This window comes from Heptranchias perlo, chromosome 22, assembly GCF_035084215.1.
Source record: "Heptranchias perlo isolate sHepPer1 chromosome 22, sHepPer1.hap1, whole genome shotgun sequence".
Classification (NCBI taxonomy): Eukaryota; Metazoa; Chordata; class Chondrichthyes; order Hexanchiformes; family Hexanchidae; genus Heptranchias; species Heptranchias perlo.
The window spans coordinates 32530816-32550123 of NC_090346.1; the positions used below are offsets into that span (position 1 = coordinate 32530816).

At 42.6% G+C, this 19308-nt stretch overlaps 1 protein-coding gene across 2 annotated transcripts in view; it reads left to right on the forward strand.

Moving 5' to 3' along the window:
- Window positions 1-3081: 3081 nt before the first annotated feature.
- smg1 (SMG1 nonsense mediated mRNA decay associated PI3K related kinase) overlaps window positions 3082-19308 on the forward strand; it is a 134471-nt gene continuing 118244 nt past the window's right edge. Inside the window, exons 1-2 of one of the 2 annotated variants that reach the window (XM_068003214.1) lie at window positions 3082-3231; window positions 17787-17950. In XM_068003214.1, coding sequence (XP_067859315.1) covers window positions 3167-3231; window positions 17787-17950 — 229 coding nt within the window. In that variant the 5' untranslated portion in view covers window positions 3082-3166. The remainder of the gene's footprint in view (window positions 3232-17786; window positions 17951-19308) is intronic. The other variant, XM_068003215.1, reaches the window with a different exon arrangement.

Here is a 19308-nt window from a genome sequence, read left to right on the forward strand (position 1 = left end):
TCTTTTCTCATATTCTCACTTTGCCCCTCTTAATTCCTTTTTCACTTCCCCTCTGAACTTTCCATATTCAGCCTGGTTCTCACTTGTACTATCAACCTGATATCTGTTACATGCCCCCTTTTTCTGCTTCATCTTACTCTCTGGGGGAAAAATTCGATCGGGCCCATCATTGGGCGTAGGTAGCGTGATCCGCTATTAATTCACGTCCAATGACAAGAACTTCGTCCTGCCTCAGTATTCACTGTCAATCTGCATTGAAATCCAGGCCTTGCATGTCCATTCAATACAATTTGCAGGGGAGCCCCACTCTCTTAAAGGGAGGAGGTCTCTTCAAATCTCTTAAAGGTAGCCAGTACCTGTTATTTGCTAAAAATTAGTCTGCTGTCTGCACAGAGTCTGAACAGAGATCAGACATCACACACGTTAACACAGATGCAGGTCCCATCTCTATGTTTACACACTGATGAGTTATGTTAAAACATTGAATAAAGGTTGCATGCTACTAAATCCCACATCCTCCAATCTGCATGCCAGACTTCACCGATCTGCTGATTGAGTTGGTACCAGGCCTGCGAGTGTGTGTGCACCATGGTTCTCTGCTGATGCGCTACAGGCTTTGGTGCAAGAGGTGGACAGAAGGAGGGACATCCTATATAGTCGGGGGGGGGGGGGGAGGTGGGCAAGAGACCCCCCAGATATATAGCCAAAAGGCAGTGGGAGGCAGCGGGCGACAAAGTCAATGCCAGTGCACAGCACCACGATGGATGCAGTGCAGGAAGAAGTTCAATGCTTTGACATGAGTGGTCAAGGTGAGTGAGGTCCTACTGTCAAGTGGCATCCCCTACCAACTGCACCACTAGCCGCATCCACTGTTTCACGCACTACACCCCCATCACCCAAATACCAACAAACTCTTTCCATCATTACTCAACTCTTCCAATCAGATGCTTCCTCTCACCCTTACACATTACCACTAATGTAAGCTGCCTACCCACAACTCACAGGCCACACACACTGGCAGCTATTCAACCATGACACACGTCCTGCTTTTTTGCAGAAGGTGGCACTCTAAGACATGTTCAGATGGTCGGGGTTAAGACTGTGTGTTGAGTTGAGCATTAAGTGCCAAAATGGTGTCTATCACTTTAAATCAGCCTTGCACACTGATTGCATCCATTTTCTCCTTACCTTACATGCTTTCGGCATTCGGTATTTGCGCATGTGCTAACTCCTATGCCAAGATGGTGTCCAGTGCACGTCACGCTGGAAATGTGCGTGCGCAGCTATGACGCCATCATGGATGTTCGAGAGGCCATGTAGCGCCGTAACAACGGGCATTACATGGCCCAATTTAGCGCCCTCTATCTCTTTCATCATCCACAGAGCTCTGGCTTTGGTTGCCCTACCTTTCCCCCTCATGGGAATGTACCTAGACTGTACCCGAACCATCTCCTCTTTAAAGACTGCCCATTGTTTGATTACGGTTTTACCTGCCAATCTTTGATTCCAATTTACCCGGGCCAGATCCGTTCTTAACTCACTGAAATTCGCTTTTCTCCAATTAAATATTTTTACTCTAGCTTGCTTCTTGTCCTTTTCCATGACTAACCTAAACCTTACGATACTATACTCACTATTCCCTAAATGTTCCCCACTGACACTTGCTCCACTTGACCCACTTCATTCCCCAGAACCAGATCCAGCAATGCCTCCTTCCTCATTGGGCCGGAAACATACTGATCAAAGAAGTTCTCCCGAACACACTTCAGAAATTCTTCCCCTTCTCTGCCCCTTACACTATTACTATCCCAGTCTATTTTTGGATAATTGAAGTCCCCCATTATCACTACTCTATGGTTCTTGCACCTCTCTGTAATTTCTCTGCAAATTTGTTCCTCTATATCCTTTCCACTAGTTGGTGGCCTATAGTATACACCTAGTGCTGTAATGACACCTCTATTGTTTCTTAACTCTAACCAAATAGATTGTGTCCTTGACCATTCCAGGACATCCTCTCTCTCCAGCACTGCAATATTCTCCTTAATCATAACTGCCACTCCCCTCCTTTCTTTCCTTCTCTACCTTTCCTGAACACCTTGTAACCAGGAATATTTAGTACCCAATCCTGCCCTTTTTTGAGCCAGGACTCCGTTATCGCCATGACATCATATTCCCATGTGGCTATTTGGGCCTGCAGCTGACCAACCTTATTTACCACGCTTTGTGCGTTTATACTCGTGCACTGTAAACCTATCTTAGACATGTGCCTGTACTGGTATCAATTTCAAATTAGGTAAACCTAGCAAACGTGCTCTGGTTTCTGATTAAAACATTTTTAAAAAAGCAGATCCAACAGTGAATATATTCTTATTATTACTGTTTTTTTTTCAGAATCCCCTACCAACAAAGGAATTGGAATGATACGGTGTAATGCCACTTATTATCTCAATCCTGTTTGAAAGCTACTTTCAGTTTGTTTGCAATAATTAAGCTCATTCCGCGAGCTACAGATGGCGGTCTATCAAAAACCCTTAACAGCGATAGTCCTAAAGTTACAACCTTTGAAAGGAGGCACTGTGGGTCGAGGTATTTCCACCACAATAGGAATTTTTTTTCCCCCCCTTCTTCTTCTTGATCTTGCTAAATATCAGCGTGGTTGCCTTAAGCCGCAGCTTTCCATGTTTTAAATGGGTTTGCCAGCTGACTCACTATTATAATTGTCACTGCAATGTTTGCCAGCTCTGCCTGGGAAGAGGTTACCCTACATGGTGAGTATTGAGTGTTGGCTGTGTGAAACACGTGTTGACACCTATTGGTGTGGGGGGGGGAGGGGAGAGGGGAGAGAGAGAGAGAGAGAGGGGGGGGGGAGGAGAGAGAGAGGGGGGGGGTTGTCACTTCCGGTCGGGCGACGGTTCCCGGCATGCCCCGCTCCATTCCAGAGAAGCCGCCGCCGCCGCCGCAGCCCGAGCCCGAGTCTCAGGAGCGGAACAGAAACCAGAGTTCGCAGCCGACTCACACAGTCCGTGGTTGAGGGGGGGGTTAGGGGGGAAAGGAAAAAGGGGGTTTCGGGCCGCAAGTCCCGCCTCGCCTCGCCTCGCCTCGGCCTCGGTCCGATTGGGTGGCAGGCGCACCTTCCGAAGGCGGATGACATGTTGTTGGGAAGGTAATGAGCCAAAGACCCCTGAGCACTCGGTTGAATAAGCGACAGCGCTGGAATGACTGGGACCCAAGGTTAGTGAGCGGAACGCGGCCTAAAGCGGTGGGGCTCGCCTTCCCTTCCCCTTCCACCCACCCACCCACCTCCGCTCTCGCCAGACACCACCGCCACCACCACCACCCACCCACCCCGCCGACTCCAGAGGGGACCCGGCTCCCGTAATTCGGCATTCCTGAGAGAGGGAAGGGAGGGGAGGGGAGGGAACGAGCGGCAGTCCGGCCACATTTATGGCTTCCCGCTGGCCCCCGCAGCGTTGTACACAGGCAGGGCTACGTCTCCACTGGAGTCTCAGGCTGTGCCAAGGGCCTAGCGCTGTCAAGCACAATGGCTGGCTGCTGTATATTGGCATGAAGCTGATGTTTTATTTCAGCATGTAGCTGATGTGTAGCAAATCAATAAAACATCAACCCCCCCCCCCCCCCCCCACCACCAAAGGGTTAGTTTTTAAAAAAAAATCATAGAAGATCCCTAAAATAGGTGACAGCTCTCCGGTTCAACGTGTCAGTCACTAAAGGGGTGGAGTTGGGGAGACTGGTTTCGTTTCAGCAGGTTTGACAAACGCCTGTCGTTTATTGCGGGGGCACACCAACATATTTTATTAGTCTGTATTTTATCCAATATTTGTATCTTGCCTCGAGATTTTCGCGTTAAATGGCTTAAAAAGTATTAGATAAAATGCTTCTATATTTTTATGTGTTATCTTAGAGTTTCATCATGGTAACTTGTCGGTTGTGATCAGTGAAGTTTGTTGTATATTCTTACCTGAAATCTTAATATAGTCATTTTTTTTTATTTCAACAGCTCAAACTTTGCAAAGTTAGCTCTTGACATTTGGATTTTTTATGGTTTAAGTAGTTAAACCTTTTTATCCTGTTCTGACAATAGGGGCTTTCCATGAAATGCATGCCCAAGATGTTTATACATTTTTACAAAGTGGAAAGTCTTGGTTATTTTTGGGTTTTATCCTTTTTTTTCCAATTATGCGTAAACTTCTCTATACGTTGATCTGGCTAGAGTAGCGATGCAAAGCAAAACTACCCCAAAATTGAGCTGTGCAGGCCCTTTTAATTAGATAATGTTATCTCATGCACGATTTAAAAGTTTTGTTAATTGTCCCAATGTAAAAGAGTCAAGTTGTGTTTTAACATTTTGATTTCCAATTCTGTGGCCTTGGCTTAATGGTACCTTCCTTGCATCTGAGTCAGAAGATTCAAGCCCAACTCCAGAGGCTGACCTGTTGAAACCAAAAACACGGCAATAAAAAATACTGGGCAGATCTGGATTTTTTTTAAAAAGTAATTTGTGGTGAAGTCCTGACTCTTCAAGTAGGGGGTTGCTGTTTTTTTGTATGAATGCTGTGAGACTGGTTTCTCTAAGAATGCACAATACAAATGTAAATCGATAGTTTTAGCAGACCTCTTTTGACCACCAGTTTGGTCATTGCTGTACTTATGTTTGAGAGTTGGTGCCATAAAATGTACACATGGTCTGCTCTTTCCTTGTCTTGAAATCTGTGGCATTTCACAGATTTTTAATGCCTGGTTTTCTTTAAAAAATGCTGCCCATTAGTGGTCATTTTGATGGTGTGAAACCTGTATAGCTTTGATAGTATAATAAACTTCCTTTTATATTGTTGCCTTTTGGGAGCCATGCAGAAGCTGTTGTTTCTCAATGTGAATGTGGATCCTTATTGATAATGGAGCTAAAAAAGTGTTTTAACAGGTTATTTTGAGATGCCTTATGAACTATTTACTATATCTCACCAAATAGTAATATCTAATATCACATCTCACCATACAGTAATTTCCTAATTTCAACAGGTATTCTTAAGATTAATTCTGGGCTGGCAGCTCCATATCGAGCTCCTCTCCCTTGCAACTCTCCATTGCTATCCTTTGCCCATTCCCCCCCCCCCCCCCCAGTCTCTCCTTCTCTAGTTATTAGGATCTGCTGGTTTCTGGGCTTTACTGTGACCTCTAACTTTGCTGCTTTCTAGTGAGACTGTATTCTCTGCTGGACTACCTATATTCTTGTACCTGGTCTGCTTCTGCAGGCTGTTTCCTGCTCCTCTGTTGGGAATTTTTCACTGCTGAGTTGGCTTTGATCTGTTCCTGCTGGATTACATCCTGCTCTGGATTCTGCTCCCTTGCTGCTGAATGATTTCTGCTTTCTGCTTGATTCCCTTGGCTGCTGATTCCACTTGTCTTCAGAACTCCTTTGTCAGCTTTTGATGAACTGGGTTGGACTGGTTCCTCAAGCTCCTACTGCTGCTTGTGCTCCTCACCTCCCTACAGTTGTTTCTTGGTCCACCTCCCTCGTCTGCATTGATCCTGTGGATTTACCCCTCAGCCTCCACCGGCTCCCGATAGTTCACTGCTCTTGGTCCTGGGGTTTTACTCGCTCCTCTGATGGTATATGGAATTCGCTGTTGTGCACTACTAATATGAGGTCACGATGCACCTCTGCTGGCTTGTGATCAACTCTCCACTCCTCCTCAGCCCTATGTTTCCATTAGACAACCTCCAACAATGTGCCCACTGTTACTCTGCCCCTCGAACAGCTTCTGGACTCACTGAAGCTGTCTCTGAACCTGGCCATTGGTTTGTCAATGCATCAGGCTGACTCACCATGTTTACAGTCAACTTCACCCACCACTGAACCTTGGAGTTCAGCTTTGGACTCTCTCATTTTCTCCTTCCTGTCTTCTGTTTACAACCAGGACATGTGTCTCCTAATCTATGCCATGGCTTTGTAACCTGAATTCCCTTTGTATCCTTTTGCGTGTGCTTTTTAACTGCCGCTATGGACCAAGCCTGTTTAATTCATCTTTTTTTGCCGCCCCCCCGACCCTTGGACCTTTTTCTCTTATCTCCTCCCTGTCCAATCACCCAATCATGCCACCATTCATTTCCCCTTCTCCCCTTTTAGGTACTTCGCCTCCTCTAATCCCTAACTCCTGCCTTCCCACTCTTCTGCTCTCCCAGGCTTGAATCTCTCTGGATAAGCCCAAAGCTACCCTCTGTGCCTCTGCATTCTTCGAAGAGTCCATCGAAGCATCCGTCGCTGCCTCCTTAAGAGCAGCATCTCAAATGCCCATCCTACACTCTCGATTACCTTCCTGCTTCTGCCAGCCGATCAACAATCACTGCCCCTCCTCGCATTTGCCCCCATAATATCCGTTCAGTCCTGAACAAGAGCCTTGCCATCCATGATTGGACCGTGGACAATTACATTTATATCAGGGCTTTGACTGAAACTTGGTGACACCTTGCACCTTCCTGAAGCCTCTCCACCCAGTTTTACATTCGTCCATCTGCTCCGCTCAAACAGCCGTGGTGGCAGTGGGGCCCAGTGAGGGGAGGGCGCAAGGTAAGTTGACATGTAGATTGAAATACAGTCAGTGGGTTGAGGCAGAAGTTGAGGGAAGATTTCTCGGGGAGAAAGTTAGGATGGGGCTTAGGGAGGGGCAGTAGAGAATGAGGATTTTAAAGGAGAGGCAAGAGAGATGGAACCACCTTCACCCACCTCAAAACACGCACCCTTGTCCCCTCTCTTGTAAGCTAGCACCTCATCTCCAACCTCTTCTCAAGTCCTTCAATGTGATATTACCTCCCAGATCTGTGCCCAACTTTCCCGCAACTCTTGACTTGAGCACGTAATCTAAGCTGGCACTTCTGTGTAGTACTGAGGGAGTGCTACACTGTCGGAGGTGCCGCCTTTCAGATTAGGTGTTAAACCGAGGGACCATCTGGCCTCCCAGTGGATGTAAAAGATCCGACAGCACAATTCGAAGAAGAACAGGCGAGTTCTTCCGGTGCTTTGATCAACGTCTATCCCTCAACCAACACCTAAAACAGATGATCTGGTCATTTACTTCGTTGCTGTTTGTAGGAGATTGCTGTGCACAAATTGGCTGCTGCGTTTCCTACATTACAACAGTGATTACACTTCAAAAGTACATCATTGGCTGTAAATCACTTTGGGGCGTTATGAGATAGTGATAGGCGCTATATAAATGCAAGTGTTTCCTTTTTTTAACTTGATGTTTGAATTTCTAATCAGGTTTCCACTTGTGCCACAGCACCGAAATGGCCCCAATCAGAGTCATAAATGGCATCCTTTGTGACACATTTTGGCTTCTTGACGTGGTTGTCTGCATCATCCTCCTCCAATGCCTCTCCTGTTGTCCAGGTCAATGGGACTGCCCACACTTGGTTCTACTCTTACTTATCCAATGGTAGCCAGAGCATCTCCAGCAATGGCTTCTCTTTCTGCATCTGCACTATTACCGCAAGCCCCCAAGGATTTTTCCTTGGCCTCCTATTCCTCACCTTCATGCTGTCCCTCCACTATATAATTCGAAGACATGGGGTCAGCTTCCACATGTATGCTGATGAAGCCGAGCTCTTCCTTTCCAGCGCCTCGCTCCCTTCACTGCCTCTGTGCTATCATACTGCTCATCTGACATCCAGTCTTGGATGAATTGCAATTTCCTCCAGTTAAACATTGGAAGACCAAAGCATCGTCTTCGGTCCTCGCCACAAACTCAGTACCCTTGCTGCTGACTCCGTCCCCTTCCTCTGCCACTGTCTTGGGTTAAACCAGACTGTTCCCAACCTTGGTGTCCTATTTGACCCCGAGCTGAGCTTCCAACCCCAATCCTTTCCATCACAAAAGACCCCCTCCCCCACACCTCCACCTCTGTAACATTGCCTGTCTCTGCCCTGCCTCAGACTATCCACTGCTGAAACCCCCATTCATGCTGTTGTCACTGCTTGTCTCGACGATTCTAATGCTCTCCGGGCTGGCCTCCCATCTTCCACCCTCTGTAATTTTCAGCTGATCCAAAACTCTGCTGCCCATTTCCTATCCTGCTCACCCATCACTCCTGTTCTTGCTGACCTTCATGGGCTCCCGGTCTCTCAATTACTCCAATTTAAAGTTCTCATCCTTGTATTTAAATCGCTTAATGGCCTTGCCCCTCCCTATTTCTGTAACCTCCTCCAGTCCTACAACCCCTTCACAACTCTCCGTTCCTCTGACTTGGGCCTCTTGTGCATCTCCCCTGCTTTCACCCCATCGTTGGCTGCTGAGCCTTCAGTAGTCTTTTTAAAAAATTCGTTCACGGGATGTGGGCGTCGCTGGCAAGGCCGGCATTTATTGCCCATCCCCAGTGAGATTTTACAACTGAGTGGCTTGCTAGGCCATTTCAGAGGGCAATTAAGAATCAACCACATTGCTGTGGGTCTGGAGTCACATATAGGCCAGACCGGGTAAGGACGGCAGGTTTCCTTCCCTAAAGGACATTAGTGAACCAGATGGGTTTTTACGACAATCCGGTAGTTTCATGGCTATCATTACTGATACTAGTATTTTAATTCCAGATTTTTATTTAATTAATTGAATTTAAATTCGCCAGCCGCCGTGGCGGGATTTGAACTCGTGACTCTGGATTTTAGTCCAGGCCTCTGGATTACTAGCCCAGTAACATAACCACTACGCTACCGTACCCTAGGCCCCATGCTCTGGAATTAGTTCTTCTGCCTCACCACCTCCCTCTCCTCATTTAAGGCCCTCCTTAAAACCCACCTCTTTAACCAAGCTTTTGGTCATCCCTCCTAATATCTCCTTCTTTGACTGTGTCCATTTTGTCTGATTACGTCTGTGAAGCACTTTGCGGTGTTTTTCCTCATTAAAGATGCTATATAAATGCAAGTTTTGTTGATTTTTGCCTGCACTGAAAGCAATCAGACCAGTTTGTGTTATTTCATTTTTTGATCGTCCACTGCTGTGACCAATATTCCAGTGCTGTCTCTAACTGTGATTGCAGGAGAGTCAGGGCTGTGGGCTCCTTGACCATTCTATGATTGACTATGGGTTTGATTAATCATATTAATTTTTGCTACCTGCTGTTGATCCAGAGCTGCAATATTCTGTTCCAGCCAAGGACTATTAAAGTTATCCTTAGATCTTTAGCTATCAGTGGAGACTTGGTTTAGTTTAGATTGCTTTTGATTATAATTGGTCAGCGATGGTGTAAAACAATTTCATTCACAGATGCTGTTCTGTTTGTTTTTCTATTTTTTAAATTAAACTTTCAGCAGTGCTGCTTTGTAAAATTCAGTTGTGTTATTCATTGCAGAAAGGAATTAAGTAATCAATATAGATAAATGTAATTCTAAAAATAATTTGGCAATTTACGTACAACTGTGTAGGTTTGTATTTTAACTTTGTATGCATTCTTGAATCAAATTTAAATTTTGGAATTATATGATCCTTTGAGAAGTGTGTATTTTCTGAAGAAATTTGAATATACTTTCTATTTGAGTGCAACTAATTCTATTCAGAGATGGGAAACCGTGTTTTGATTTTTGCTCAGCCATTTATTTTGTTCAACATAGCTCTAGTATTTGACTTGGGTTTCAGTGCTCACCGTTGGATTTATCTTCAATATGGTGACAAGAAATCCAATGGTCACCTGCAACCCAGGTGAAATACTAGAGCTGTGTTAAACAAAAGTGGTCTTTGCTTACAGAAAGGCAGAGCAAAAATCAACACTTCTGCTTTCTATCTCTGATTAGAATTAGTTACTGTCTTTAATAGAATATTCTTTTTTCTTAAAGTACGCACCTTTCAATGGTTCATATAATTCTGATTTAAAATTGGTTCAAGAATGGTAACGTGCAGCACAGCACACTTTTTTAAAAAAAAAATGAACTGAAGACAACAGCGGAGAAACTCATGTCCTATAGGGCATTTGATTGTCGTTACTCCTGGGAGAAAAGATTACTTTAACATCAACAGAAGTAATGCCTCTGACCATAAAACAATTGACATGTTTCGCCATTGGGTGACAGTTTCAACTTCAGGATTATCTCGACACAAACTTTCTAAACTCGTGTATAATAATTTTAATCCATTCTTTGCTAATCCACTATTTTGTAATAATGGACTGAGGTGATGTAACTTCCATCTAGTATGGAACCCATAGCAAAGTCAATAGCACATCTGCCCACTCTGTAGAACTAAGATAGCCTTTGATGACAGATTTAAACTCAACAACAATAGCACCTTTAACGTAGTAAAGCTTCCCAAGGCACTTTACAGGAGCATTATCAAACAAAATTTGACAGCGAACCACAAAAGGGGATATTAGGACAGGTGACCAAAAGCTTGGTCAAAGAGAGAGGTTTTAAGGAGCGTCTTAAAGGAGGAGAAAGACGTAGAGGCGGGGAGGTTTAGGAGGGAATTCCAGAGCTTAAGGCCTAGGCAACTGAAGGCTTGGCCGCCAATGGTGAAGTAATGAAAATCGTGGATATGCAAAAGACCAGAATTGGAGGAGTGCGGAGATCTCGGAGGGTTGTAGGACTGGAGGAGGTTACAACAACGGGGAGGAGTGAGGCCATGGAGGAATTTGAAAAATGGAGGCATTGCTGGACCGGGAGTCAATGTAGGTCAGCGAACACAGGAGTGCTGGGTGAATGGGACTTGGTGCGAGTTAGGATACAGGGAGCAGAGATTTGAATCAGCTCAAGTTTACGGAGGGTGCAAGGTAGGAGGCCGGCCAGGAAAGCATTGGAATAGTCGAGTCTAGAGGTAACTGGTATGGATAAGAGTTTCAGCAGCAGGTAAGCTGAGGCAGCGGCAGAGATGCACGATAAATAATCAGGGAGAGGGATGAAGTCGGTGGCTAGGGAACGGCGACTATGGTGGGGACCGAAGACAATGACTTTGGTCTTCTATGATTCCCAATATTTAATTAGAGGATATTTCTGCTCATCCAATACTGGATGTTAGACAAGCAGTATGACAAATCAGACAGTGGAGGGGTCGAGAGAGATGATGGTGAGGTAGAGCTGGGTCTCATCAGCATACGTGTGGAACCTGACGTTGTGATTTCCAGTGATATCGCCGAGGGCAGCAGATAGATGAGAAATAGGAGGGGGCCAATGATAAATCCTTGGGCGATTCCGGAGGCCATTGCAGGTGATCTGGCTACGAATGGATAGACAGGAATGGAAACCCAGCTGGATGACGGAGGAGCGATGTTGGAGGAGGATGGTGTGGTGAACCATGACAAAGGCTGCAGGTAGGTCTAGACAGATGAGAATGGATATTTTACCACAGCCGGTCACATAGGATGTCATTTGTAACTTTGATAGGGGCTGTGTCATTGCTGTGCCATGGGCAGAAACCTGATTGGAAGGGTTCAAACGTGGAGTTGTGGGAAAGATGGGCACGGATTTGGGAGGCGAACTCTGTGTCTTACGTCTGCAGGATCCTGCTGTTGGTTCCATTTTATATTTGAGGCAAGAGATAGCAAATTCGTACAAATGTCATGTACAAAGCAATTCAGTTTCTCAGGCAGGTTGCAGTTCTGAAAGGTTTAAAATGTTACTGTGCATTTGATGTAGGTTAATACTTTTTAAGTGTAGTAGCTGTTTAGTTAACTGTGCTGAAAAAATGCTGCAGTGATCTTTCCAGCCTATTATATATCAAGATCCATGATTAAAGCCATCATATCTGGTAATTTTTTCATGAGTCTGGTCTTTGAAAGTATGAATTTCTGAGAACCTTCAATTGACAGGGCTATGTGGAAAGTGCAAGGGAATGGGACTAATTGGATAGCTCTTTCAAAGAGTAGGCACAGGCACAATGGGCCGAATGATCTCCTGTGCTGTACCTACTATGATACTATGAATTTCCAATATCAGACTTTTGCAATTGTGTAAAATTGTGTTTTAGAGCAAGCAGGTCAGCTGATTTTCTTGGATCTTAAAATAGTATCTTTTATATATTCACTTCGTGTAAGTAACTCTGACTAACTTAATAAAATCTATTGCATGCATGTTTAGTAGTGTATAACTTAATGACATTAATGCCTCTATGCTTCAGATGGTCATTCACCACAAACTTGAGTTCCCGTCACTTTCTCGTATGTAAAATAAATTTTTTATCTATTTCCCCCGAGTTGTCAAAGTAATGAATATAAATTGCTTTGGGTATCTTTTTTGAAAACCAAACATGACCTACCTAACATGGCGAATGACAATGAGGGGGGGAGGAATCGCTATCCACGGTGTGTTGCCATTGTGTTTCTGGTGCTGATTTTCAACTTGTACAATGGAATGCATTATTATTTAGGCCTCCTCCAATTAATCACATTTAATGTCAAGAGTTGAAATTAGGTTGATTGTTTTGTAGTGAAGCCCTAATATTTGTTAAAATTTGAACGCATTCTTAAAAACTTATTCTATTTCAGAATGCTAAGGTCACACGTGGGCCATTATTTAGAATAGATTTTCCTGGTATTCTGGTAGATCTCCATCAAAGATGTCGCTCACCAAGGCTAGGTAGTTCCAAATTGATTTTTTTCTAGTGCAAGGGAACTTCCGTTTTAAGGAAGCAAAAATAAAGTGCTGCTGAATCACCAAAAAATTCTAAGTTGTTCAGGAATGTTTTTTTTAACATTGTCTCGGAATGTTCTGAATGGATGTTGTCTGGAATGTACACTCGTAGAATGTATCCATTTCCATGGCAACTGTCAGACCTATACTGTTTTTGAAAACAAAAAGCTGAACATTGAGAATGTAAACATTTTATTAATGAGAATATAAGGAATAGGAGCAGGAATAGGCTATACGGCTCCTCGAGCCTGCCCTGCCATTCAATAAGGTCATGGCTGATGTTCTACCTCAACTCCACTTTCCTGCCTGATCCCCATATTCCATGACTCCCCATGAGTCTAAAAATGCTCGGGGGTTATGAGACACTAAGCCCTAACAATACTCATGCCTGACTTTGATGTCTTTATTTGTTAGTTACTTAAAGGAATGCATAATAAGTTCTAAAATAGCAGTGATTCGAATGACTTGATTACCCCAGTGGAGGTTACTGGATGCCTGTTAGTGAACTGTAAAGGCAGTAACCAGTCACATGTTATAGTGAACATGAACCATAAGATGTCAACCAGCCCCCAAAATTGAATTACTGTAACATTTATTAAATATGACCTGTTGCATTTGGAGTATAGTTTGTTTTTGAAAATGGCTTTGAACAAATAATGTTGCTGGGAACTGGTTAGTCTCTTAATTACTTTATTTTTAAGGACTTTTAAAGTCAGTTTTTAATTGCCAATTTGAAAACCCAGGTGTTTTCCAGATTCTTTTTAGTGTTAGAAAATCAGTGAGGAAGGGGGGGAAATTGAAGCCCAAAAATTGTGTTAAAAGAACAATTTTTATTTTGAACATTGCTAAAACTTAAAAGATCCAAGCAAGGGACTTAAAAGGGTCAAGTCAAGCAAAATGACAACCTACAGTTTATGGACACCACTTTTTCTGGGGTTTACCATCAGACTCTCGTGCAAACCCTAGAATGTGTGTTTTTTTTAAACTGAAAGTAAAATTGAAGAACCTTTGTTTATTGTGGCTCCCTACACTAATCTCCCACTATGATGGGATATTAAAAATTGTTGGAGATTACGCACAGGGGAGCAGTTGCAATTTTGCTTTAGTAAACAATGCCTTGGTGTGTGACCTGAGTCAGCCTTTGATTGATGACTTCAGTCTTCAGGGCACCATCACTTTGGGTAACTGTCAGTGCATTGCTGTCCTTGCTCCATACATAACCAGGAACACAGATTTACATTTGCTGTAGTATAAAGAATATAGTCCTCCTAATGGTCCCTTTAAAAAAAAATATCCAAATTGTACAGCCTTGGATTCTGTTCCTGATGAAAATGGGGTCCAAAGATGCACATTGTATCTGTGACCTTAATGACATCTATAGGACACAGTGTGCTTGCTGATTTCCAGACCTGATTTTTGGTAAGAAAACAATGGGAAATTCCTGGATGTTTTTTCCTCATTTTTTTGGTGGCAAATTAGTAAAAAAAAATCAAGGAATTCATTGGTGGAAATCGATTTTAAAATATGTTTTTAAAGGTCTATATTTATCTTGGATTAATGCCTTGATGATTACGACTTTGGTGAATTAGGATATTGCAGAATTCACAATTGTTAATTCAGATATTTTTCTAGAGGTTTGCATGTCTCCTGGTAATCCACTTCCAGTGAAGAAACTGCTCAATTTGAGGGGCGGGGGAAGAGGGAGGTATGTAGATACAAGGTGGTGTGGTTATGATACTGGACGACTAATCTAGAGAACGCGAGTTCAGATCTTACCATGGCAGTTTGAGAATTTGAATTCAGTTTTAGAAACAAATCTGGAAATTCAAAGCTGGAATCAGTAAAAGTAATCTTGAAGCTGTCGGATTGTCATATGAATAAACCCTAATTGTCTCATTAATGTTCTTAAGGGAAGGAAACCTGCCGCCCTCACAAAAACTTAGAAGTCAGTAGTGGATCTCTAGTGTTCCTCATGTCAAGCATTGTATATGTAATGCCCCATGTGTAACTTTGCTCACAAGGTGAATTGTGATTCATTTGACCAATCCCTTTAACGGCACAACATTTCATTGCCATTAACAATCACAGGTTAATTGCTAGTGAGGAAAGTTTGCAGATTACCAGTGCTTGTAATGTTTGACTTATGACCCATTAGACATGACAGTGAAATGTTTTGATACCTTTTGACACTTTGAAATGTGCCAATAGTGTCAAAGCTTTTTTTTATGCTAGTGAATTTCCTGTGGTGGTGTTATAAACTCCTTTTATTCCATGAAATGCAGATTGTATTATTTTGCTTCTAAAACAAAGCTGTGCCCATTTAAAGTCACCGTTTAATTTCTTTTAAATTCTGGCCACACCCAGTTTACTTAAATACTCTTTAGGCTGCAGGTGAGAATGCTGGTTTCATTTTCCCTGATTGTTGAGATCACTCAGGTTACAGATATTCTGGCTGCTATGTCAAATGACTCCTTTTTGTTTCTTTATACTTTTGTAACAGCCAGGAAATGTGCATTAGGTATATGGTTTTTATAATATGCTAGCAGATCTCCCGTAGTGTTGCTCACAGTGAGCCAGCAGATATGTTAAAGCTTGACAGGAAGTTAGCATGATGCCTACAGGAAGTAAACACTATATGCAAGGCTTCAGATATACTAGCAGGATTCTGAGGTCATGGTGTTACAAGGATGGAGTTACACATTGTTATTGAAAAGCCCATTATGAATGTGGATACAGGAAATTATAATGAGAAAAAGTTGACACACAGTGTTGACAGAAAGGGACAATAAAAAATGCAAGCAGGTGTAATATTTGAATAAGCTATAATCCATTATTAAATACACAAGGTGGGCCACCACATTATACAGGTAGGTGGTGCTGTGATTAATATTTTCTGTTTAATTCTCATAACATTACATGTGGAAGTGCCATCTGCCACTGTATGCTGACTATTCACATTGCCATGTTACAGGATTCCTTGGTCAATTGTCCACAGAAAAGACTGATGAGTTATGTTAAAATGTGTTTTGAGGTAAAACTTGCTTTAAAGGGGTTAGGTTCTCAGGACTGTCCCATGCTAAGTTGTGAATCCAAAGTCAGACAAAAGGTGCTAATATGTAAATCGGAAATTCTCTTTCCTCAGCGATCAAACAGAAAGCAGAATACAGGCATTAAGGAAGGCAGTCTACGTTTTGGAAGTAGGGCTTTACAGGCAATCGGATAGAAAACAATTTCAACGTGGAGGTGGGGGGTGATGGGGAGCCTGTAAACTTATTCAACAAAAGGTTGGGAGGGTTTGGTGGGCTGCTAAATTTTCCTAGTGGAAGTGCATGGCTGGCGCATTCTCTCAGCGGGGTGGGGACAACGACTGAGATACCACAAAGATTGGCTTACCAAGAGGGCCCACCAGTTTTTTTTACATCCTTGTGGGCCTCTTGCGCTACTCCACCCAAAGCTTCTTCTTTCTTCAGTCACTCATAGGCTCCGAAGAATGGTCTTATTGGGAGGAGAGGGAGCGAGAGAGACTAAACCAATACTTTAGTAATCAAGGACAAGGCCTAGAATGTCCGTGGGTCGATGCTCATTTTTTCAGTCACCGTCACACCCCCGTCCAAGAGGGCTTTCTTCCTCTTAATTGACTGTTTTCCTTGCTGTCCCCGCTGAAATAAAAATCACTAGTGGATGCACTGGGGGCTCCCCTTCCTCCCTCCTCTATTGTCCCCACCCGTCTTCCTCCTCCAATTACCATGGCTCTTCTTGCTTTACATTATCTTGATGTTTTTATTATCACAGAAACAAATTCCAGCCTCTAATAATAGCTCCCCTGGAGTTTCAGTTGAGTTTTCAATACTTTCCCATCGATGGAAAGGAGGAAATGGGGCACACAAACAGCAAGCCGCTGACACACATGATGAATGGCCAGACTTTCTGTTGATTGCAAAATAGTTCTGGGTGGTATAGGTGCATTTGCAATTCTGGGAATTGTAATTTGTTACCCTTATAAATTTCTTCATGCAGTTGACAAAATGAGTAATGGGAAACCTCATGAACTTAAGTTCAAAGCTTCTCAGAGAAGCATAGGCAGTAACCATTGTCAGAACATTTTAAATACATAGAATACTACTGTACAAGTAAGTGTACAAATCATTTTTTTGGCTAACCTTATTTCTAGTACCAAGATTCTCAGCTTAATGAAAAAAGAAGATGGCAGCTGAAAGGATTTTTGCACAATTTTTGGTTAATTGCTTTTGCTTCTGTTCCTTGCTATTGGTAGCTGTTTGGTAATTTTTGACTGGTAGCTTTTGTCTCCACTTGTGATCACATCATTGGTAGATTTCCTTTCTACTTAGTTGTGATTAGTTGCTATTTTATGTGCCACACCCCAAGTGTGATGGGCAAAATGTGTGCTATCCTACAAATTGAGAAGGTTCAGCATTGACTACCACTGCTTAAGTGGGCAGTTCAAGAATGTGCATGTCTGTCTTTCAGTCTCCAAGGATATTTCTATGTCTGCTTTTCAAAATGATTTAACAACTTCTTAACTATCCTTCTGTAGATGAATGTTGTCCCTTTTTCTATGGCTGCCAAAGACAGCTTTAAAAAAGCATATTAAATGGATTCTGTAGGGTATTATAAATGTGGGTTGTATCCAAGAACTATATAAAGATTGCACCACTGATAAAGAATTGCAGTAGCAGGTGAGTTTGGGTTTTTAAGCTTTTTTTGACACTGGTTAGAAAGCAGAGTTGACCAAATCCCAGAAGTAGACAATTTGCTTTTTTTAAAAATGAGGAACGGTGCATATCACGGGGGCCCTAGAGTGAGCAGAAAAATTATCCTCTAGTTTTGTCAGACTTCCATCATTCATTAATAACGTTGAGTTAACAGCACAGTGTGGGGTTGAAATCGTGTGTAGGTCAGACAGTAGGGGCGGCAGGTTCCCTTCCCTGAAGGGCATTAATGAACCAGTTGGGTTTTTAATTGCAATCTGTTGCTAGCCCAGAAATGACCAGGTTTATTGAATTCAGGTTCAGAACTTGCCACAATGAGATTTGAACTCGCTGCCTCTGGGTTGCTAGTCCAGTACCATAAGCACTACACTGCCATTCCCTTTATATTTATATTTATATTTTTACTTTACTGTACGATGTTTCACTTTATAGGATTGACAGTGCAACAGCCGATCAAGACAATTTAAAGTATCCTTTGGCCAGGGATCGGGGCAATTCTGCCTCTTACGGATTGCATTCTACCAGTTCCGCCAGTGTGTCTCGGCATAGACACGATGATATTCGAATCCTCACTGGATTTCAAAATGAAGAAGGGGGTAAGACTAGCTTAAAGCTTTAACTATCTTCAACTCCCGTTCCCACGTTGCACCATTAATGAGTTTGATTTTCAATATTTCCTTCTGGTATATATTAGAATTGAGTGTTTTAGTCTCTAAATACATTCATGGTGCTTCCAGTAAGTAAACCTGTACTTAGTTCCACAATGAATAAATAGATTTATGACGATTAGCCTTATCGGGGTTCTGAATGTTGAAGGCCTGCATTCTATTTTTAAAAATATGGTTCTTGTGCATTTTGCATGTTCTAGTTTGTTAGAAAAAGATCTCAATATGCTAGGATAGTGTATTGCTGAAAAATTAGCAACTCAAAGTCCACATCCTTATAATGAGAATTGGATTTATTGGAAACCTAAACGCTAGTTTATTATCTTATCAAAAACTCGAGAAAATATAGTCAAAACAATAAAGGCTAATTTTTTTTCCAGTTATGAAACCAAAACTTTACCATAATTTGATATTTGCACTTTAACAATGCTGCTATAATCCTTGACATTGTACAATTTACTGTAAGATTTTTAGTCCCAAATGTTTGACATTCATTTTTTTAGAATTGATTCTTGGGATGTGAGCATCACTGGCATTTATTGCCCATCCCTAGTTGTCCTGAGAAGGTGGTGGGCCAACGAGTGGCTTGCTAGGTTAATTCAGAGGGCAGTTAAGAGTCACCACATTGATGTGGGGCTGCAGTCACATATAGGCCAGACCGGGTAAGGACAGCAGGTTTTCTTCTCTCAAGGACATTAGTTAGGTTTTTATGACAATCTGGCACCTTCACAATCACTTTTACAGATATCAGCTTTTTGCTGCCAGATTTTTTTAAAACTGAATTTAAATTCTCAAACTGCTATGGTGGGATTTGAACTTGCATCCTCTGGATTATTAGTCCAGGCCTCTGGATTACTAGTCCCATAACATAACCATACCACACCTGGTATGCGCCAAAAGCAAGAGGTTTTTTAAATTTAAAAAAACAATCTTGTTTGGGTGGGGAGGGTCTTGGGGACAGTAATGGAGTGGGGTTGAAGCACTTGGCTGAGGTAGACGGGAAAAGAGCGGAGGCTCAGAAGGAGGCAGAGGCCAGGCACATGGGTAAAATGCCCAAGGTGGATGATTAATGGAGCAATGAATGTAAAACTATCATATCAGCTGAAAATAGGGTGAATTAGTTTTAACTATTTGATGTGATGGCATGTGATTGGCATGACACAAACAACATGTTTGAGACTCAATGGTATCATGCAACATCATAGACACAAGGTTTTAAGTAGATGGAAAAGTATTAGTATGTTATAGGCAAAATTATATTTATACAAATATGCTATTAATGTTGTTTA